This window comes from Eublepharis macularius, chromosome 11, assembly GCF_028583425.1.
Source record: "Eublepharis macularius isolate TG4126 chromosome 11, MPM_Emac_v1.0, whole genome shotgun sequence".
In the NCBI taxonomy this organism is placed as follows: Eukaryota; Metazoa; Chordata; class Lepidosauria; order Squamata; family Eublepharidae; genus Eublepharis; species Eublepharis macularius.
Window position 1 is genome coordinate 66,466,088 of NC_072800.1, and position 19,111 is coordinate 66,485,198.

General features: G+C 42.2%; 1 protein-coding gene across 1 annotated transcript in view; it reads left to right on the forward strand.

Annotated features, from left to right (window-relative positions):
* Positions 1-19,111, forward strand: part of LOC129337988 (macrophage mannose receptor 1-like) — a 75,772-nt gene that overhangs the window by 46,143 nt on the left and 10,518 nt on the right. The window contains exons 19-27 of the mRNA XM_054992023.1: positions 3,159-3,259; positions 7,459-7,601; positions 9,407-9,521; positions 10,679-10,821; positions 11,597-11,753; positions 12,768-12,994; positions 14,893-15,058; positions 16,290-16,445; positions 17,980-18,090. Of these exons, the coding sequence (XP_054847998.1) occupies positions 3,159-3,259; positions 7,459-7,601; positions 9,407-9,521; positions 10,679-10,821; positions 11,597-11,753; positions 12,768-12,994; positions 14,893-15,058; positions 16,290-16,445; positions 17,980-18,090 (1,319 nt within the window). The remainder of the gene's footprint in view (positions 1-3,158; positions 3,260-7,458; positions 7,602-9,406; positions 9,522-10,678; positions 10,822-11,596; positions 11,754-12,767; positions 12,995-14,892; positions 15,059-16,289; positions 16,446-17,979; positions 18,091-19,111) is intronic.

A 19,111-nucleotide genomic window follows, 5' to 3' on the forward strand; every position in this document is an offset into this window, starting at 1 on the left:
CCTGGATAAAAAGCCACTTCTGAATGCTTTGAAAGTAACTAGATTTCCACCAACATCTCTGGCTCTAGAAATGCAGTATGATTTCATCTCCATGGTATATTTTTGTATCTGTAGTTCACTGGTCCATGCATAGTGAGGCTTAGAATGCCTATCCTTATTTACATCATGGTAACAGCAGCCTGAGAAATACTACAAAATCTTTCGCAGGCTGTGGCTTTGCTGAAGGAAGGCTGGAAAGGAACATTGAAAGCCTGATGTAACATTGGGGTTCTAAAGCTGGAACCCTTAACATGTAATTTATCTGCAAGATACAGCCACAGGTACATTGATACGGACCAGGCCACAGTATTAGGGAACACTTCCCCCTACCTCCCACACTGTTTCCCTTACAGAAAATGCTTTGTGCTGCTTTAAGCTCCTGTAGGATTTTTAAAAATCTTGCTTTCCTGTTAGTATCATTCTTCAAGAAATCTTCTGTGCCTTCCTACTGATGGGAAATTGCACCTGTGCAGAGCACAGGTCTGTACATTTCTAGAGCTGGCATTTAGGCATGGAGTCTTCTCCATTCAGAAATGCAGCTTTGCACTGCACATACCTATAGGGAACGAATTGTGCTTGCCTGCTCAGCTCCTTCCAAAATGATTGAGTACATCACAGCAAGTTAAAGGTACCTGTTGCAGTTTGTCTGAATCCACATATGAGTCCTCAAAGAACGATAGTTGCAGGTAAGCAACTTGTTTTTACTTGTTTGTGGTTTCTGTGCATTGCACTGCTGCATGTAAACCAGCAAATTGAGCTACCAGGAGGTGCATATGTGTGCATCAGTTAAAAGCTTAATGGAGCCCTGCTTGTCTGAGAGTTATCTGCACATCTAAGACACAATGTTTGAAATTGGCTGAGCCCAAGTAACTGCTGTACCGTTTTGGCAGAGGTAACCCTTGTGGAGTCCTCTGTGAAACTTAGTTTGTGAGCTAGTTTGTAACAAGATTGTTTTGCCTGAAAGATTGAGTTCCTGGGGCTCTTGGATGGTACTTGCTGCTCCTTTTGGGGTACACCATAACAGACTAAAAGTATTTTATTTATTCATTTATTTAAAACCTTTACTTACAGTGTCTTATCTCATTGGGCTTAAAGAAGCAAACAATGCATCAACCAAGTTTTGAGGACATAAATAATACTTCAATTAACAAAACTAAAACAAATAAAAATGCACAGTATTATTGTGATTAACTGCTCATAAAAACAACTTTATTGAAGACTGGAAGCAGACAGACTGAAACCAGGCTCAAGAGGAGCCAATTTATACTTAAGAAAATCACACCCCTTTTTAGCAACAACCAATACAATGCAAGTAATTAGAAACCTTCGTTTGCATGAACTATATACAAAGTAACTATTTACAGCACGGTGATTGAATTATAAGGCAACAGTTATGATTGGCTGTTATCAGTGCAAAAACATCCAATAGCCATGTAGGCCTCAGGAGCTTTCCTTCAGACTCAAGCTCGAGCAATACACAACACGCAGAGTACTAATTTAAAAGCATTCAGATTTAACACTACTCAGAAAAATTTTATTAAAATTGCCCTTGATTCACTGATTGTTCTTCAGATATTTCTGCAAGAGAGGTATGTCCTTGTACATCTCAAAATTTTGAAGAGGGCAAAATTCAGTGGCGATTCTCAGAGGTTATAAATGAGTTTACGGTTATTTTTTTTACAGTTTACAGTTACATACAATGAAAGCAGTGTTACACTTTTCTAAGTGAACTGGTCTATGGACCTAGAAAACTCTAAAAGTCTGTTTCGAACTACATTGTTTGACTCCTTTGGTGCATTTGATTATTGGGAAACCATTTAGTCCAAGACTGCAGTATTTTAGTCTGCTATATTTTCATAAATGGACCTTGATTATCCTGAAATAAAGACAAACTATGAGGAAGAAATCTTTTAAGGTCCAGGATCCCTGATCTGCCCAAGCCAACGTTAAGACATTTTAGGAAACATGTGACTAAGCTATGCAGCCTCTTTAGTAAAACACTGGTACAAAACTTCCAGGGTAGAAACGGAAACAGTTCCAAATGTTAGGGAGAGGAGGGAGGCAGAGAGTTTTCAGTAACCTAAGCAGAGAGTATGTGGGCCTCCTTCACTACCTACCACCATGCCACCTGTTTGTGTCCCCCTTCCTGCCTATCTTCTCACATGACCCTCCCACACTGCATTCTTCTCTTCTAGCTTATTTGCTTACAAGTCGTCCTACCACCTGGCCTCCCAGCAGCTTATACATGTACTTTCCCCAATAGCATGGTGTGGTATATGTGACAATGAATGCAGGTAGTGGGAAGGCTTGTGAGCAAGTGTGTGGGAAGGGGAAGAGGTGGGGGCATGATGCAAGGGCAGCAGCAGTGGCCCCTCCCAGAAGCCTTGGGTCTGGCAGCTGACCATCCTCAGATTATGCTTGTACCAGATCTGGCTGCGAATCAATCAGGGCACGCAAAGTACATAGGAGGTTCAACCTATTAGGACTCAACATTATTTTTATATTATATTTATATTAAGAGAAGGCATGATAGCTCTTACTTTTGTGGATATCTTCACAAGAATCCCCTGAGATAAATTCAGCTCAGAAATTTGACAAATGTTCCATATAAAACAAGGATTTTAATGTTGTTCTAATCCTCAGACTAGGTTTGCCAGCCCACTGTTGGCAAAATGGTAAGGTTCAGAAGCAGGGTTGTGCAAAAAGGCATCATTTCGACGCTGCAGTGCTCCTTTTGGTGTGACCCTGGAAGTGATGTCAAAGCATCGGCGCGAGGCTCTAGGATTCCCCCAAATTGTATAATTTTACCATAGAGTTTGAGGAGAGTCCTAGAGTGTCACCCAGTGCAATGATGTCACTTCTGAGGTACAAGAAGTGATGCTGTGGCATCCTACTAACACCTTCCCCCCCATTTCCCCTTACTGTGCTGCCAGCAAGAGGTCTCCCACCACAGAGGAAGACTTGGCAACCCTACTTCAAATCCAACTCTCTATCGTCTGAAACATGTTATTAAAAATGTAACAGAGCCACAAAGCAAAAACCTATATAATGCCATCAATTGTGAAAAAGGCCCAACTATGTGATTCCATCTCTAAGTACTGTCATATAATTTTCTTTAGGTGGTTGGACGGAACTCTAGTGACCTATGCAGCGTGGGCCCCCAATGAACCAAACAATGCAAATGAAGAAGAACTCTGTGTGGAGATGTATAGGAGCACAGGCAAGTAGAATAACATATCTCATTGTTTTCAGCTCTTTGAAATGTGTTAGGAGGGCTAAAATGAGAGAAAGGGTGCAAGCTGTTCAACTACAGATAACTGCCACCTACTGAATTGGTAGCTGCAATTGCTAACAAATTAGGACCCCTATTGCACCCATAACTCAATATGAAAATGTGGATAAACCTATTCTTCTCTAAATTAGTGCCACTTCAAAAATTGGGTGGATCATGTTTTCCTGTTCAGCATGATGGGCAGATTTGTATTTTTTTTTTTAAAAAAAATGGTTCTTTAGGTCATTCTATCTCTCTCCCCACCCTTACCTTTCAGAACTTTCAAAGCAACAAAAATAAACTGGAGTGTCTTGTGCCACTTTAAAGACCTGCAACATTTTATTATAGTATATGCCCACTTCTTCCAGTGCAAGATTTGGGTCCAATAGCACCTTAAAGACCAATTAGGGAGCTTTGACTCTTGAAAGCCTAAACTCTGGAAACTGAGTTAGTTTTTAAGATGCTATTAGATGCAAATCTTGCCATTCTTCCACAGACCCACAAGGCTACTCATCTGAAACTATTTGAAGAAGGTGAGTTCCCATATGTGGAAGTTTATGCTGGAATAAAATGTAGTTAGATGTATTGTCGAAGGCTTTCACGGCCGGAGACCGATGGTTGTTGTGGGTTTTCCGGGCTGTATTGCCGTGGTCTTGGCATTGTAGTTCCTGACGTTTCGCCAGCAGCTGTGGCTGGCATCTTCAGAGGTGTAGCACCAAAAGACAGAGATGTCTCAGTGTCACCTGAGAGTTGTTAAGGTACCATAAGATTCATACTTATTTTTTCTATAACAGACTAATATGGCTATCCCTCTAAAATTATTTCCATTCAAGGCAGTGGACACTGAAAACAAAACTTTTAATAGCAGAAATGCAATTATCCGTGTAATCTGATAAATAAAACTACAGATTCAGGGAAAAGGGGAAGAGAAAAAACATTTATGTATACCCAGTGAGCCAGGTATCTAAAACTCAATGAAACACTATCTTCTTTCCCCCCTCAGGTTTTCTTCTGTTCTTTTTCTCTTCTCTCTCTCTTTCTCTCTTGTGTGTATGCACTGGCATTCTTTGATTCAGATGGGTGGGTTTGGAATGGCATCCTAGGAAATCCAATGAGGAATCACTCTGCTAAAACCATGTTGTTTAAGTCATCTTCAGTACTACTCCATAGAACTGGAACATACAAAAGTACAACTCACAAAGTAAGTGGGAAAACATCGGTGTGAGATGGCAGGCAGGAATCCTCCAAAGGAACTAAAGAACGAAATAGCTTGCAGCACTCTAAACCGCAAAGCGACTTATGCTGAAGAAATATCCTCTGTACAGGCCTCCTTCTAGAACACCAGGGGATATGAAGGCCAGGATATTATAGCTTTTCATGTAGAATGACTACCTGAGCCAAGAAAAAAAAATCCCGATAGAGCAATACTACCCTCAAATGCAATTGCATTGTTGGGATCGCGAATGGGTATTATATACATCCTCACTAGCAGAAAATTATTTACAAAAAACAGACGCAACTCCAAAGAGCTGAGAGCTCACCACCATGACATCATTCTGTTCATATCCACAAAGAACAAAGGAATACATAGCACTCACTACAGTTGGAAGGACTGAGCATGACTAGTGAGAGCCTTGGAATAATCCCTGGAGTTCAATTCTCCTCCATATAGGTGGAGTTCAATTCTCCTCTCATATTCTCCTCATATAGGTCCACCTTTTCACAGGTGGACACACAGAGAAGGAATCGTGACCCAGATTAATCCACAGACCTCTAGGCAGAGACAACTCTGAAAGACAGTCCAGGATCTCTCCCACACAAGTTCATGTCTGAGGGCAGGCAGGGATAAAGAGAAGCAGAAAATGGGTTGCAGACACTGGGACAACAACAAGAGAACAAATAACTGCTCCTTCTCAGAATATATTCCCATCATCTACCCAGTAGCTCCCAGTGAAAAGCAGCCTTGTGGGGAACAGGGTGCCAAGTCACTCAGTCCATGGAGGAAGCTAGCAAGGAAGAAAAGCTCCCCTTTGGGCCAGTTACAAAAAGATCAGAAGGAAATTAGAAAGAGAAGCCAGGACTAGAACCCAGATTTTCCACACAGAGGAGGAATGTGCTAGCTACACACCCAAGTAGACACCGAGGGGAAAGATACATTGTAAGACGTACTCTGGGTGTTGAGCAGCCAAATAAACAGGGCAAGGGAGATGAGTATGGTGCTGAGGAAATGTACAGGCCTAGTATCCCTCAATTCAGACTCCACAAGACAGCCATGGAAGAAATCCAGGGCCCTTTTTACACATGATAGAATACACAGGTTTGGTTGGGGGGGTTCCCACTAGAGATGGGCATGAACAGAAAAAAACCCGAGCATGATCTTCATTGTTCATTGCCATCCACGAACAGGGACTCACGAACAACCACGAACATGGCCCTGTTCACAAACATGTTTGTAGTTGGCTGTTTGTGGGGGCCAGCAGGCTCTCCTCCAGCCATCATCCAAGTCAAGATCCCTACTGCACCACTCCCAGAAACCTGACCTGAGCAGGCACCAGGAAAGGTACTAATAATAAATAATAGCTTGGCCCCGGAGCTTGGCAGCAGCCCTGGAACTTGGGGGTAGATCCCTACCGCACCACTCTCAGAAACCTTACCTGAGCAGGCAGCAGGAAAGGTACCAATAATAAATAACAGCTTGACCCCAGAGCCTGGCAGCAGCCCTGGAACTTGAAGGGGTAGATCCCTATCCCACTACATACAAAGAAAACTCAAGCTCCAATGCACTCTATCAAAATGCCAACAGCAACTGTCTCTCCACTGTCTGCAAAGTCAGAGCTGGGAGCCCCCCTCCCCCCTGGTCTTTGCTCCCTTGTAACAAATTTGGAGCTCCACACTTGAAAGGAAGACCTGCCTATCAAGTTAAATTGGGCTTAGATTGGGGTTTCCAGGGCAACAGCAGGAGTTCAGACAGAGTTCAGACAATCCCTGCCTAAGTTGCCAAGGGAATTGATTGCAGGAGCCAGACTGTCTGGCTTGACGAACAGCAACGAACAGCAATGAACAATGCCTGCAATGACCTCCTGTTCATTTAGAATGGGGCCTCACAAATAGCTTGTTTGCGAACAGCAGATTGGGCTGTTCGTGGCTTCTTTTCGTTCGTATTGCTGTTCATGCCCATCTCTAGTTCCCACCCTCTTACACAAGACACAGATCCAATCTATGTCATCTGTAATGTGTAAGGAGGAGGCCTGCCAGACCCAGTTGGGATTTTGCAAAGTCAGATTCAGTCACTTGGAATGGGCCACCTATCCTGACAGCCTGCTTCACATGCTCACCTTTTTGCTCTCCATGTTTCCACGCAGCCATCCCTTTGCTGCAATCAGGAGACTCAATAATACCACCACTTGCAGCTATCCATTCCTCCCAGCAACCCTCCACCCCTCTCCATTCTTGCCGGCTACATGGGTTACAAAACACCAGCAGTGGACTGATCCCAAGGATCCCTTACTAGAGCAGAACTGGACCCACAGTGGACAACAATACGCTCAGGCTACTGCCAGAGTGACTCCCACACTGAACACAGCTGAAGTGAGTCAGGCACAAGCAAGTGGCAATGTATCACATCCCATTCAAATAGAGTTGTAATAATCAAACACAGACATTTATTGAATGGCATCAAGAATGGAAATCTGAATGCCAATTGGATGAATGGGGTTGCTAATTCTCTTGACCTTGGGTGGATTTTGTGCATTTAAACACTGCAGTGACAGACTGCAGAATCACAGGTATAGATGCCCTGTGTCTGTATGCTTGTAAGAAGGACAACTGGGCTGGTCAAACAATTGTCTCTTAAACTGTACTGGTACAGGAACAAAACATGTAGCTGCATGGTGGCGTGTCAGATGTTGATTCAGTAGCAGCCTCAGCAGGTGGGTGGCTTTGTAACTGGGATCCATCCTGGTCATCATTATTCTTTTGGGAAGGAAGGCCTCATGCAAAGAGCCAGAAGAGACACAAGGACAGTAATGAGTAATGTTGCACAGTAGCGGTAAGTTTTTTTTTTTTTTTGTAAACTGTACATTGAAGGTTTGCATGTATTTTGAAAGCAATATCACTTTCCCAGTTAATCTCACATCTTCTCTGTTCAGGGTTGTGGAATGATATATACTGTAATGCAGAGAAGAGCTTCATCTGCGAAAGGCACAACAGTTCTATCCGTACAACCTCTGCTCCCACATCGCACCCACCTGAAGGCGGCTGCTCTGAAGGCTGGCTTTTGTTTAATAACAAGGTAACTAACAGGGTCTGCCTAAAGATCTGACCAGATTGTGTTGAAAAACAAAACAATTATAAAGTGGGAAGTGATCAATATTCTCATTGTCCAAAAAACCATAATATCTGCAGTTTTTAAAATAAAAATGGGTATTTTCAGTTTAATTTATACGTTTCTAGCACAAAAGTGTTTTTAAATGATCCTTAATAGAAATTTGTAGCATTTTTCCTTTTAAAATATTTATTATTTTATAATTTTCAAAATAAACAGGCTATGAAATGATCATAATATATAAACACATTAAACAGGCAATTATGAAACACAAATTATACCTTGCTTGCTAGTATAAAAATTTTTTAAATGCTTTTGTCCTACCAAGCAAGATCCAAGGCAGCTTATAATAAAAGTTATGCTAAACAGATGAGGATGTACACTCTCTCACATAATGTGTTTCAGGCAGGAGGGGTTATGGTCCTTTTCACTAGGTGGGGTCCTTTCAGTGCTACAGGTACAGGGGGAGATCTCACTGGGCTGAACAACTAGCCCTCCTCATCCCCAGCTAGAACGTTTTCTGCCCCGAACAGCAGCAAGCAAGTGTTCTTCAATCACACTTTGGCTAACATATTTATTCCAAAAAGGAACAGAGATCATTGCAAAGTCAGTAAAATTAACTGTGGTTATTGTTATCCTCTGAACATGGGCTACTCCACTAACTATGGATAGCTATGGGACATCAAGCCCAGGATCTGAAACCATGAGTTGAAGCTGGGTATTAATTAAGGGTATTAATTAAGGTTTCACAAAGTGTATGAATTCTGGCATCCTGGCACCTGCTCCAAGGTTGCGGTGCAGGCCAGGGTTGTAGAGTGTGTGTGTGTGTGGGGGGGGAGAGTGAAGGTAAGTGAAGGAGAGTGTCTGTTGAGGCAAAACCAGTTTTGTGTGATCATTATTGAGCCAAATCCTGGTTCAACAACCAGAGGCATAGCGTGGAGAAGGCCAGGGGGGCGGCCGCCCTGGGCACAAAATTTTGAGAGGGTGCCACATCCACGGCATCCCCCAGGAGCACCCCTGCTCGCCTCCCTGCCCCTTAGCTGCCATCGCCAACACAGTGGCCAGTAAACTGGGCACCCCGGGGGCACGGCAGGTAGCCTTGCCTCCCTGCTTGTCTCCTGACCCTCCCCACTCCTGCGGTTTGAGCTGCTCACATCCCCCGCCCCTTACCTTTTTGCTGTAGCCACCCACACCGCTGCCATCAGCTCAGCGCCCAGCAGCGGTGCAGGTAGCTGTGGTGAAGTGGTAAGGGGTGGTGAGTTGAGCAGCCTGACCTGTGGGAGTGCTCTGGGGCGGGTGGGGGTGCACCCCTGCAGCCCACCTCCCCGATCCTTCACTGCAGCCGCCCACGCTGCCACCACCAGCTCGGCCCCCAGTGAGCCGGGCACCCTGGTGGTGTGGCAGGCAGCATGGCAGGCGGGTGGCAACTGCAGCCACCCGCAGTTGCAGTGAAGAGATAAGGGGCAGTGAGGCAAGCCATCTGAACCACGGAGCACTCTTGGGTGGGTGGGGGCGCGCCGTTTCATGATGACGTCACAGAAGTGATGTCATTGCGCAAGGCCTGGAACATGCATGCACTTTGCATGCACGCACAGGGGCAAAGGCATCACCTCCTGCCCTGGGCAGCACTAAGGCACGCTATGCTGCTGTCAACAACTAAATGTTTTTGCATTATGTCTGAATTGAGCCAAAATCTTACTACCTGACCCTTTGTATCTTGCTCAGCCATTTCATGATTGATGAAACTTTTGAGGTTTTTTCCCTCCCCCCAGTGCTTCCAAATATTTGGATTTAATGAAGAAGAAAGAAAAAACTGGACTGCTTCACGAACTGATTGCAAAAGTCAAGGTGGAAACCTAGCAACTATACCAAGCAAAGCTGTTCAAGGTGTGATCACTTTGCCAATGTGTGTGTTAACACAAGGGGAAGGGAGAGATTTCAGGGCCCGGATCACTCAGGGGGGGCAGTCTATCCATTTGGTCTGTAATGTATTTGGGTTGGATCTGAGTTGTGTGTGGTGTGACCCAAAAGGAAGCTTTCTCTGGAGGCCTTGGCGGCTGTCAACAGTCTTGAACGTTTATTTATTTATTTATTAGTTAGTTAGTTTGTTTATTATTTAGCATATTTTATACCAATTTTCTGCCCAATGGTGACCCAAGGTAATTTACAAAAAAATCCCTACTATGATTTAAATAAATTTAAATATACAGAAAACAGTGTAAAGAAATGTAAGAAACAAAAGGTACACAAAGCATCCTGGGCTGAGCTGTTATCTACCATCAGGCCACAGGCTGCAAGCCATGAACTAAGGGCTGAAAGTCCTTTGGCTCTTACCCTTCAACTCGTGCCTGTGGCCCCATCCAGACTTCAAATACCTGCAACAGGAGATACTTTGAGTGGTCAGGACAGCATTGTGAATGCTCATTTGAGTTAACTTTTATTTGCATGGAATATTGGAAAGTTCTTCTAAAGCTAGGATTCGATAGCTTTCAGTTTGGTGTAGTTTCAGTTTGGTGTAGTGGTTAAGAGTGGCAGGACTCTAATCTGGAGAGCCGAGTTTGATTCCCCACTCCTCCACTTGAAGCCAGCTGGGTGATCTTGGGTCAGTCACAGCTCTCTCAGAGTTCTCTCAGCCCCACCCACATCACAGGGTGATTGTTGTGAGGATAATAATAATAACATACTTTGTAAACCGCTCTGAGTGGGCATTAAATTGTCCTGAAGGACGGTATATAAATCGAATGATGTTGTTGTAGTTGTTGTTCTCTCGCTTTCTTTTTCATAAGTCCTGCCACTTGCTATCACTATGATTTGATTGGGTTTGACTAGTCCACAAAAAAGGTATTTTTATGCATTAGACTTCCTCTGGTCTGTAAGGCAGCTCTACGTGTGTGTACATGTGTATATGTACATTTGGAACATTAAAGGACTTATTTTAAAATACTACCAAATGAACATAACATAATTAGAACAATGGAGAGGATGCTGCATTAAACCAGGAACTCTATTTCCTTTATAGTGAAATATTATCTCTTTTCACTCAGCTTTCCTTACTATGCATTTACAAAATATGCCGGTTGATGCTTGGATTGGACTGCATGATAGAATTGAAGAGGGGAAGTTCCTATGGACAGATGGAAGCAGTATGAGCTATACAAACTGGGTCAATGGTGCTCCTGGCTATTCTGTAAGTCCTGCTTGCAAAGGCTTTCGTCTTCTGAAGAGATCCATTGGCATTATAATTTTTTCCATTTTTTGTCACAAAACTACATATATGGAAAAACAACCAGGACAGGAAACCCGGTTGTGAATAGATTATAGAGAGCCAAAAGAATTACTTCCTCTCAAAATAGAGTACAAATAAGCCAATAAGCAGCAGGGAGGGGCGGGGATGGGATACAGCCCTTTGGTGAGCATGGGAGCACATGCCAGGCCATCCTTTGACCCACCCTTTGATCATGCACGCTGGGAGCGTGCACACGCGCACTATGCATGCATGCAAGAAGACACACTGAAGAGCACAGAGGGAGAGTGCCATGTTCCCAGACACCCACCAGGGGACTCAAGGGACCTGGCAATCCTTTCTCAGGGAGAAGTCTTTCACATCAGCTAATACCAAATCCTTATAACGAGAAGTGAAGGCATTGAACCTGGGCCTTCTGCATGCCACACATATGCTCTACCATTCAGTCTGAGCTAGGGCTGCCAACAGTCCTGGAGAAAAATGTCCAGTCTCTTTAAGTGAGGCCAACTGGGATGATATTTACCAGGTGATGTTATTCACCTCCATATCATAAAAAGCTTCAGCTTGTCATTTCCACACATTAAGCTTCTGTTAAAAGATTTTTCTCCAGTTAATAAGCACCGATATATATGTACACAGATGGGCTTAATAACAGAGTACACTGAAGTTTTTTGTTAGTTATGGGAAGATCAGCGACTTTCTTTTAATTTATCTGAAGGGCTACCGTTTGAGGCGCTACAACCATTATCATTTTCATATTGGCCATCCCACTGGCGACTGCGTTGCTATGATAAAGAAGCCTGAGAAGTGGGCAGGAAATTGGAAGGACAGACTGTGTTCAATAAAATATGGATACATCTGTCAAAAAAACACTGGTAAGTTTTAATTTTAAGGTGTTTTGTAGACTCCAAAGCCACTTTCTGCAATATAACATGTTCATCAAAGGTAATGAGATTATTAGTTTTAAATATCTTAATTATTTAATACCTAGTTGTCATCATCATATTTTTTAAAAATGAATCCAGCAGCTGCAACAAGGTGATTTTACACATACTTGATTCTGGGAGGCATAGTGGTGGTATCTATGTTTCCACAAATCCCCCCAAAATAGTCCAGAAGGAAGTTCTGGGATATGCTTAGTTCCATTACAACTTCACAGCGTCCTTGTTATGGAAGAATGGCAATGGATATGAAGTTAACGGAAGAATAGTTTTGCTATCTCTAAAGAGTGAAAATTGTCAGTGTAGGTGGTTGGTCTGCCATTTTGGGGACAATCAAGGAAGCAATATTCAGTGGCATGATCTGGGTTCATTTTTACTTGGAAATCTGTTGATGTTGTACCTCATACTGATATTTTAAAAATAGTCCTCCAGTTTAAAGATTTTTGTATATTTTATTTCATATTTTTAATATTTTGAGATAAGGACAATTTTGAGAATAATAGCATTCAGAATTTCAGGATCAAATGAAATCTTTACATATATTGTTGTTTTTCTTTCCCCAAGACTGGGTTATACCGTAACTAATTTTTTTTTTTTAAATAGATCAAGTACAGTTTTTAACAGATCTTACCTGTTACATGGTGCACTTGTGGGTGGTGCCCAGCCTGTGGCCTGTCCTCATATGAGTATGGTTGACCCAGTCTAGTTGAAAATCTGAGCGAGAGAAGTAAAGGTGGAGGGCAGGGTAAGGGAGTCAGAGTGAATTTTTTTGTACACTAACATGTAATTCCCATTGGAAGCACTCGTACAAATACATTTTATTCTGAGTTGTGTTGTGTCCCAAGCTTCTTTCTGATATCTGGGGAGAAGTCACTTGATCCAGTCAACTGGTCCATATGTACAACCTAAAATGAGTGTCACCCTTTTCTCTTTATGACTTTGGCATAGACCCTGCATCTTCTAGCTCTGAAACAACATCAACATCTGACCATATTTCTTATGGAAACAGCAGCTATGTTTTCACTGAAGAAGCAACATGGGAAGAAGCAAGAAAAGAATGTCATTTAAAACACTTAGAACTTACCAGCATTCTGAATCCCTACAGCCAATCATTCCTGTGGCTTCAGGTGTTAAAATATGGGGAACCTATGTGGATTGGTCTAAACAGCAATGTGGTAAGAACAAGGTGTACATGAATATAATGCTCATAATTTACTCAGTTTGATCATTTGTATTTACATGCTGCATCTTTTATAGTTACAGTTCAGCAGTACAGTATTTCTATTAGTTGACATTGTTGAAAATGCCTTATATAAGTATATTATACAATCAGCTTTACATAACATTAGTGAACAATTTATAGCAGGCATATGACATCTACTTCTTAGTATACTAGTCCAGAGAACACTTGATAGAAACAACAAAATTTCCAAAGACTTCCTAATTTGATGGTCCTGTGGCACTTTGGGAGTTTTAAGAAAGGCTGCCATGGAGAGATTACAAAAGATTGGGAGGTTCCAGGCTAAGTATCCTCATATATTTCAATGTTCCTTCAATCGCCATATCTTCCTTTAGGAATTCTTTGTCATCCCGTGAGTAGAGATGGGCATAAACATAAATACAAACCAAAAAACCTCACAAACCAGCTCGGTTCGGGGTTTGCGAACCACGGTTCGTGGAAGCTAGTTTCCACGAACTTCCACAAACTGGACTGCTGGTTCATTTGGTTCATATTAAAGGGCCAGTTTAAATGACCATTTCCCTGGGGGAAATGGCCATTCAAACTTTTACTGCCACTTGCAAGGGGCAGGTCCCTTTAAATTATCAGGCGGCAGGGGGGATCCCCCCCTCGCCGACTGCAAGCTGATAGTTTAAAGGGTCCTGCCCCTTGCAAGCAGCAGGAAAGGGCCCTTTAAACGATAAAATGCCCCTTTCCTTGCCACAAACTCATTCATAACTGGGCCAGTTCCGTGCCAGTTCATGGTTCATGGAAACCCCACCAACCACGAATCCCATGGTTCGGGTTTTTTCTGGTTCATGCCCATGTCTACTAACGAGCTCAACCATCTCTCTAGCAGGTTTCCTAGTTCTTAATTCTTTGTTGTAATATGTTACCTCACAATCTCTTCAGGATGAGTCATCTTAAAATGGATGCTCCCTAGTTCCTATTTGCTGGCCAAGTGGATTTTCCCATTTCACACTGTAAAATCCAGTTGCAAAGTGCATTGAAAGCAGATTGAAAGTGTATTATTCAGCATGTGTGAAAGCAGCTGGAGTATGAGGTCCACAGTCTTTAAAGTAGGCAGGCAATTCACCATGTAAACAAAACACCCATCTCACCCATCTTTCAGCAGTGAAGCTTTTCAAACATTTCCAATGACAGGGATGGAATGCAAGTAAACATTGTTCATGAACTATCAATTTCTTGGCAGTGAGGCCAGCATGCTCATGCTCACACCACCTCTGTGCACACTGAGGGGTTGTGTGGGGGGCTTAGGTCTCTCTCTGATTTTTCAGATCGCAGCTTCGGGTTCTATGGAACAAATTGGTAACGTAGATTAGACTTGCTTCAGTGTCTATGCGGGGCTGCCATTGAAGAGTGTCCAGAAGCTATAACTTGTGCAAAATACTTCAACGAGAATTCTCACAGAATTGTAGGCACTGTATCACTCCAGTCTTGTTCCACCTGCACTGACTCCCAATTTGTTTTCAGGCTTAGTTCAAAATGCTGGTATTGACCTTTAAAGCTCTATATTGCTTAGGACCGACATGCCCTAAGGACTGCCTACTCCCATATTAACCTTTTCAGTTGTGACATCAAAATTATGGAATTCCCTCCCCGGGGAAATTTGTTTGCCTCCTTCTATCAATGTCTACAAATTGAAGACACATCTAATGAAATGAAAAGCTATGACTTAATTAATATGTTATTCTTTAAGGTGCATCATGTAAAGAGAAACTCTCTAAAAGAGCACAAAGCTTTTGTTCTGAGCACATGTCCACTGCTTTTCACATTTCTCCAATAAACTGGAAGCAGTTCTAAGCCACTGTCTTTCTATGATTTTTATTTTAGACCAATGAGAGTTATAAGTGGGTATCTGGCTGGAAACTGGTATATGCTAACTGGGCTCCTGGCGAACCAAAAGAGAACCTAGCTTGTGTCTATTTAGACCTTGATGGACACTGGAAAACAGGAGCATGCAATAAAAAGTTCTTATCCGTCTGTGAGCAATATAATGGTAAGTAAAGGAAAGTATCACTTTAATTTGAGATATTACCATTTAATTGCTATCAGATCCAAATTATAGTTTTACCAGACAGAGTAATAAAAAGATGCAGTTTGAAAACTTGCTATTGGCATTTCTTCCTTTTTCACAGTGTTTTGGAAAGACTTCATTTAAGTCAGCTTGCTGGAGCAAATACAATGGAAGTTACATCATAAACAATAGTTTGTATCCCACCAAAAATTACCATTGATGGAGCCCAAAATGACTTCCTAAATGCTGCTTATAGAGAATAGAATCCAGCCCAATGCAAGCACTTTGATTGAAGTGGCAAAAATTAAACATAATCTTGATGCCCATTTAAAATCAATGGGATTTAGGAGTATTTTTACCTTTGGTTGGGAAGAAATTTTTGCAAATGGATTTAGGAAACTATTTTTTTTTACTTAGTGAGCAATGATTTTTTCAGTATCTAGTGTATGAAGCAAATAGAATTAATTTGTTTGCATGTATCCAGCCTGTGAATACATTCAACAACAGAGACTTTTCCCCCTGCATGGAATGGTGGAAGCTCCCAGATTAAAGGAGAGCATTCACATGATGTCATAATCATTTTGAGCATGACTTATGGAGGTCCTAGGGCTTTCCACTTTAATTTGAAGAAAAACAAAATCTATTTTCTCTTGTTTAAAAAGGAAACTGTGGGGTGGCTGTAAGTACAGCATCTGTCCGAATATTACATTTTTCATCACTATGAGGGGGAGCTATGCTCCTTTAAAAATGGCTCGAGGCAGCTCACGTCCATGCACTGTTTCTCCCTTTTTTAGCTCTTTGGCTATTTCAATTTCTCAACCATGCCATACTATAGTGTTACAGTGCAGCTCAGTAGGGAAAGGATGGTTCTGGGTCACGGTGGTTCTAATAAGACAGACAGTATTTCAGTTGTGGTTCCAACAAACTAGGTTTCTAAAGCTTCTCAAAAACATCTAATCACATGGTTATGAAATAAACTTCAGGGAAGCGGGGGGAACCCAAACTTAAGATAATTCAAACGCATAAATCTAATGAAGATTATATGTAGGTTTATACATTTTTTGTATTATAAATTATCAGTTTGAGATTCTGAGTGCAAACAAAAACATTTCCATCCAGATTGTGGTTTATTATGGTGGCTTATTATCTAGATATGTGTTCATAAAAGATTTTTAAACTACCAGTTCTTTAAAATGTGTTTGTTCTGAAACAGGTGTACTTCCAACTGATCTTCCTCAAGTCCCTGGAAGATGCCCTGAGCCACAACAAAAAAGCCACGCAGCTTGGATTCCTTTCCGTGCTCATTGCTATATAATCATATCTGATCAGATTAATTGGCCTTTGGCATCCATGAAATGTTCTCAGTTAGGTGAGTGTCATTTTGAATTAGAACATAACAATGTGAGCTCCAATTAGTGTGTTGAGTGACAGCTTGCACTCTTTTGTTATCAGGTGAGGAAACTTTTTCCAAGTGAAAAATGAATTTGGTTTAATCCACCAGACTCTTTCACTGAAGAGTTCTGGTTCAGTAAATGACAACAAATAGAAGAAAAAATTTAGTACCTTCACCTCATACATGATTTTCCTACTCCCAAAATGTAAGAGTAAAGGCTCAATTCAAGATATTGACTATCACTTACAAAGCTGTTCACAGTCTAAGGGCCAAACTACAAGTGACGAATGACACAGGTTGGACACTTGTCAGCTTCCCTTAAGTTTTGATGGGAAATGTAGGCAGCTTGGTGGAATGTTGGACAAGTGACAGTTGAAAAGTCTGTTGGACAGCAGTCGGAGAGCCAAGCTGCAAGACCAGGACACCTACATTTCCCATCAAAACTTGAGGGAAGCTGACAAGTGTCCAACCTGTGTCATTCGTCACTTGTACCTTGGCCTTTAGTCTGGCATATCTACAGGACTGCCTCTCCCCCTTTGTTCCACCATGGCAACTTCGATCATCTGAACAGAGCCTTCTGCAGGCGCCACCTTGCACACAGGCAAAATCACAGCTGCCTATACATTTGCCCCCCACTTTATGGAATGACCTACCTGAAGAGGTTAGGAAAGCTCCCAGTCTCCTGGCTTTTTTCCAAACTAGGGAAAAATGAACTATTCAAGAGGGCTGTTTTGCTCAGACAGGAGGTCTGTAATATAAGGAAGCAGTCTCAAAGAGATGCATCAGTAAAGGGATAGGGGATGATTATAGACTTTATTACTATTGTTATAAGTATGACAGACGCTAGATTTTACTGCTATTGCTGTATGATCCTACTGGATACATCCTATGTTATTTGATATGTCAGTCTTAGAATTACATGTTTTGTTTCAGGATTTCTTCAACTCTGAATTGGATTTCAGCCAGTTTTAAATATTTGCGTATTTGCATGTATATACACTATTGCATGTGTATTGAAATGTCTTTGAAATTGACTGTACTGATCCACAATGTGTATCAGTACAGTTAGTGAATCAGCTCAAAAGTGCAATAAAAATGGCTAAGCACGTTGTTGCTGTAATATGAAGCAATAAGTAGTTATTACTTAGTTATTTTATTCCACACATTTATTTGAAATATTTACATTTTGCCTTTCTGCCTAACAATAGGCTAATTTACAGTTTTAAAAATACTTGAGATACAATAAATCCAATAGGCCTTTTAAAAAAGCAATGGAGGAACTAAGGATATCTTATCTCCTCTCCACAGCCCTCTTGTTCCAACATATATTCAACGTAGGTTCTGGATTGCAAGGCAGTGGCTGCTTTGAATAATGTTACCATGGCCAGGGAGCACCAGATGTTGGAGTCATTTTCTCTAAAGAATCCAGAACAGGCTCATGTGATGCTACCATAGTTTTTTCCAATAATAAAAAAAACTTTTAAATGATTTTTTTACTTGATTTTTCCAGGTGGCTTTTTGACTTCAATAGAAGATTTGGCTGAACAAAAGTTTCTGACGGAGCACATTGAACACCTTGATCAAGTGAACTTTTGGATAGGGTTTTTAAAAAATGTGGATGGTAAGGTAATAGCTTAATCTTCAGTATTTATCGATAAACATGCAGGGCTGTATAGCAACCAATGCTTCCACAGGAGCAAAGACTTCTGTTTGCAGGGTGCAACTTTCCTGCTTCCCTCCTGTGGAAGCCTGAAATGCCCCCTCTGGAAGAGGATTTGGCAGGGAGGTCAATTCAGGCTCCCATGGGAGGGGCGGAGGGGGAAAATCACACTCCACAAGCAGAAGTCCCTGCTCCAGCAGAAGTGCTAGTCAGGATCCAAGCTGCTGCATACTAATGACTTTTCCACATTGGATTTTTCATTGTTTTCGGCCCCATACTGCATCGATTTCTCTCCAGACTTTTGCTCGCATGGTCAAAATACCCCAATTTAGTCTCCAAACTGCTTCCAGTTTGGAGAGCCAGTTTGGTGTCATGGTTAAGAGCATGGGACTCTAATCTAGAGAACCGGGTTTGATTCCCTACTTGGGTTGGACACGGGGAGGAAACAGGCTCAGGGGGCGGGGACACCAGACACCATGTGATCACTTTCAAGAAGTCCCAGAATGGCATTCCACTGCATCCCAGCAGAAAAAAAGGCCTGCATACAGTGACCTTTTTGAAAGTCACAGTTGAGTTGCCACTGATGCGTCCTGTGTGTGTGGAATTCTGAGTCCCTCACTGCATCTCTTCCTCCGCTTTTCCTTCCCCTGGGTGCTGATTAGTTAGTGGAAAGCACTCCCTCCCCAGCTCCACACACACTTCCTTTTCCCCCCCCTTTAAGCTAAGGAAGGTTCGTAATGCCACACTCTAAAATGGTTGTTGTAAACTGCTCCATCCCTGGCTGTGCGCACACATCTCCAGCCCCCACACATCTCAACTGGTCTCAAAATAAGAAATCAGACACCAAATCACCTGGAGATGTGCGGGGGGGGGGGGAGCCTGGAGAATGCACTTCACAAAAGCCCTATTTTGTGAAGTGCTGGGAAAAAACATTGGGGTATGTGTGCAGAGAGAAAAACTGCAGAAAACCCAGGGAAAGAGT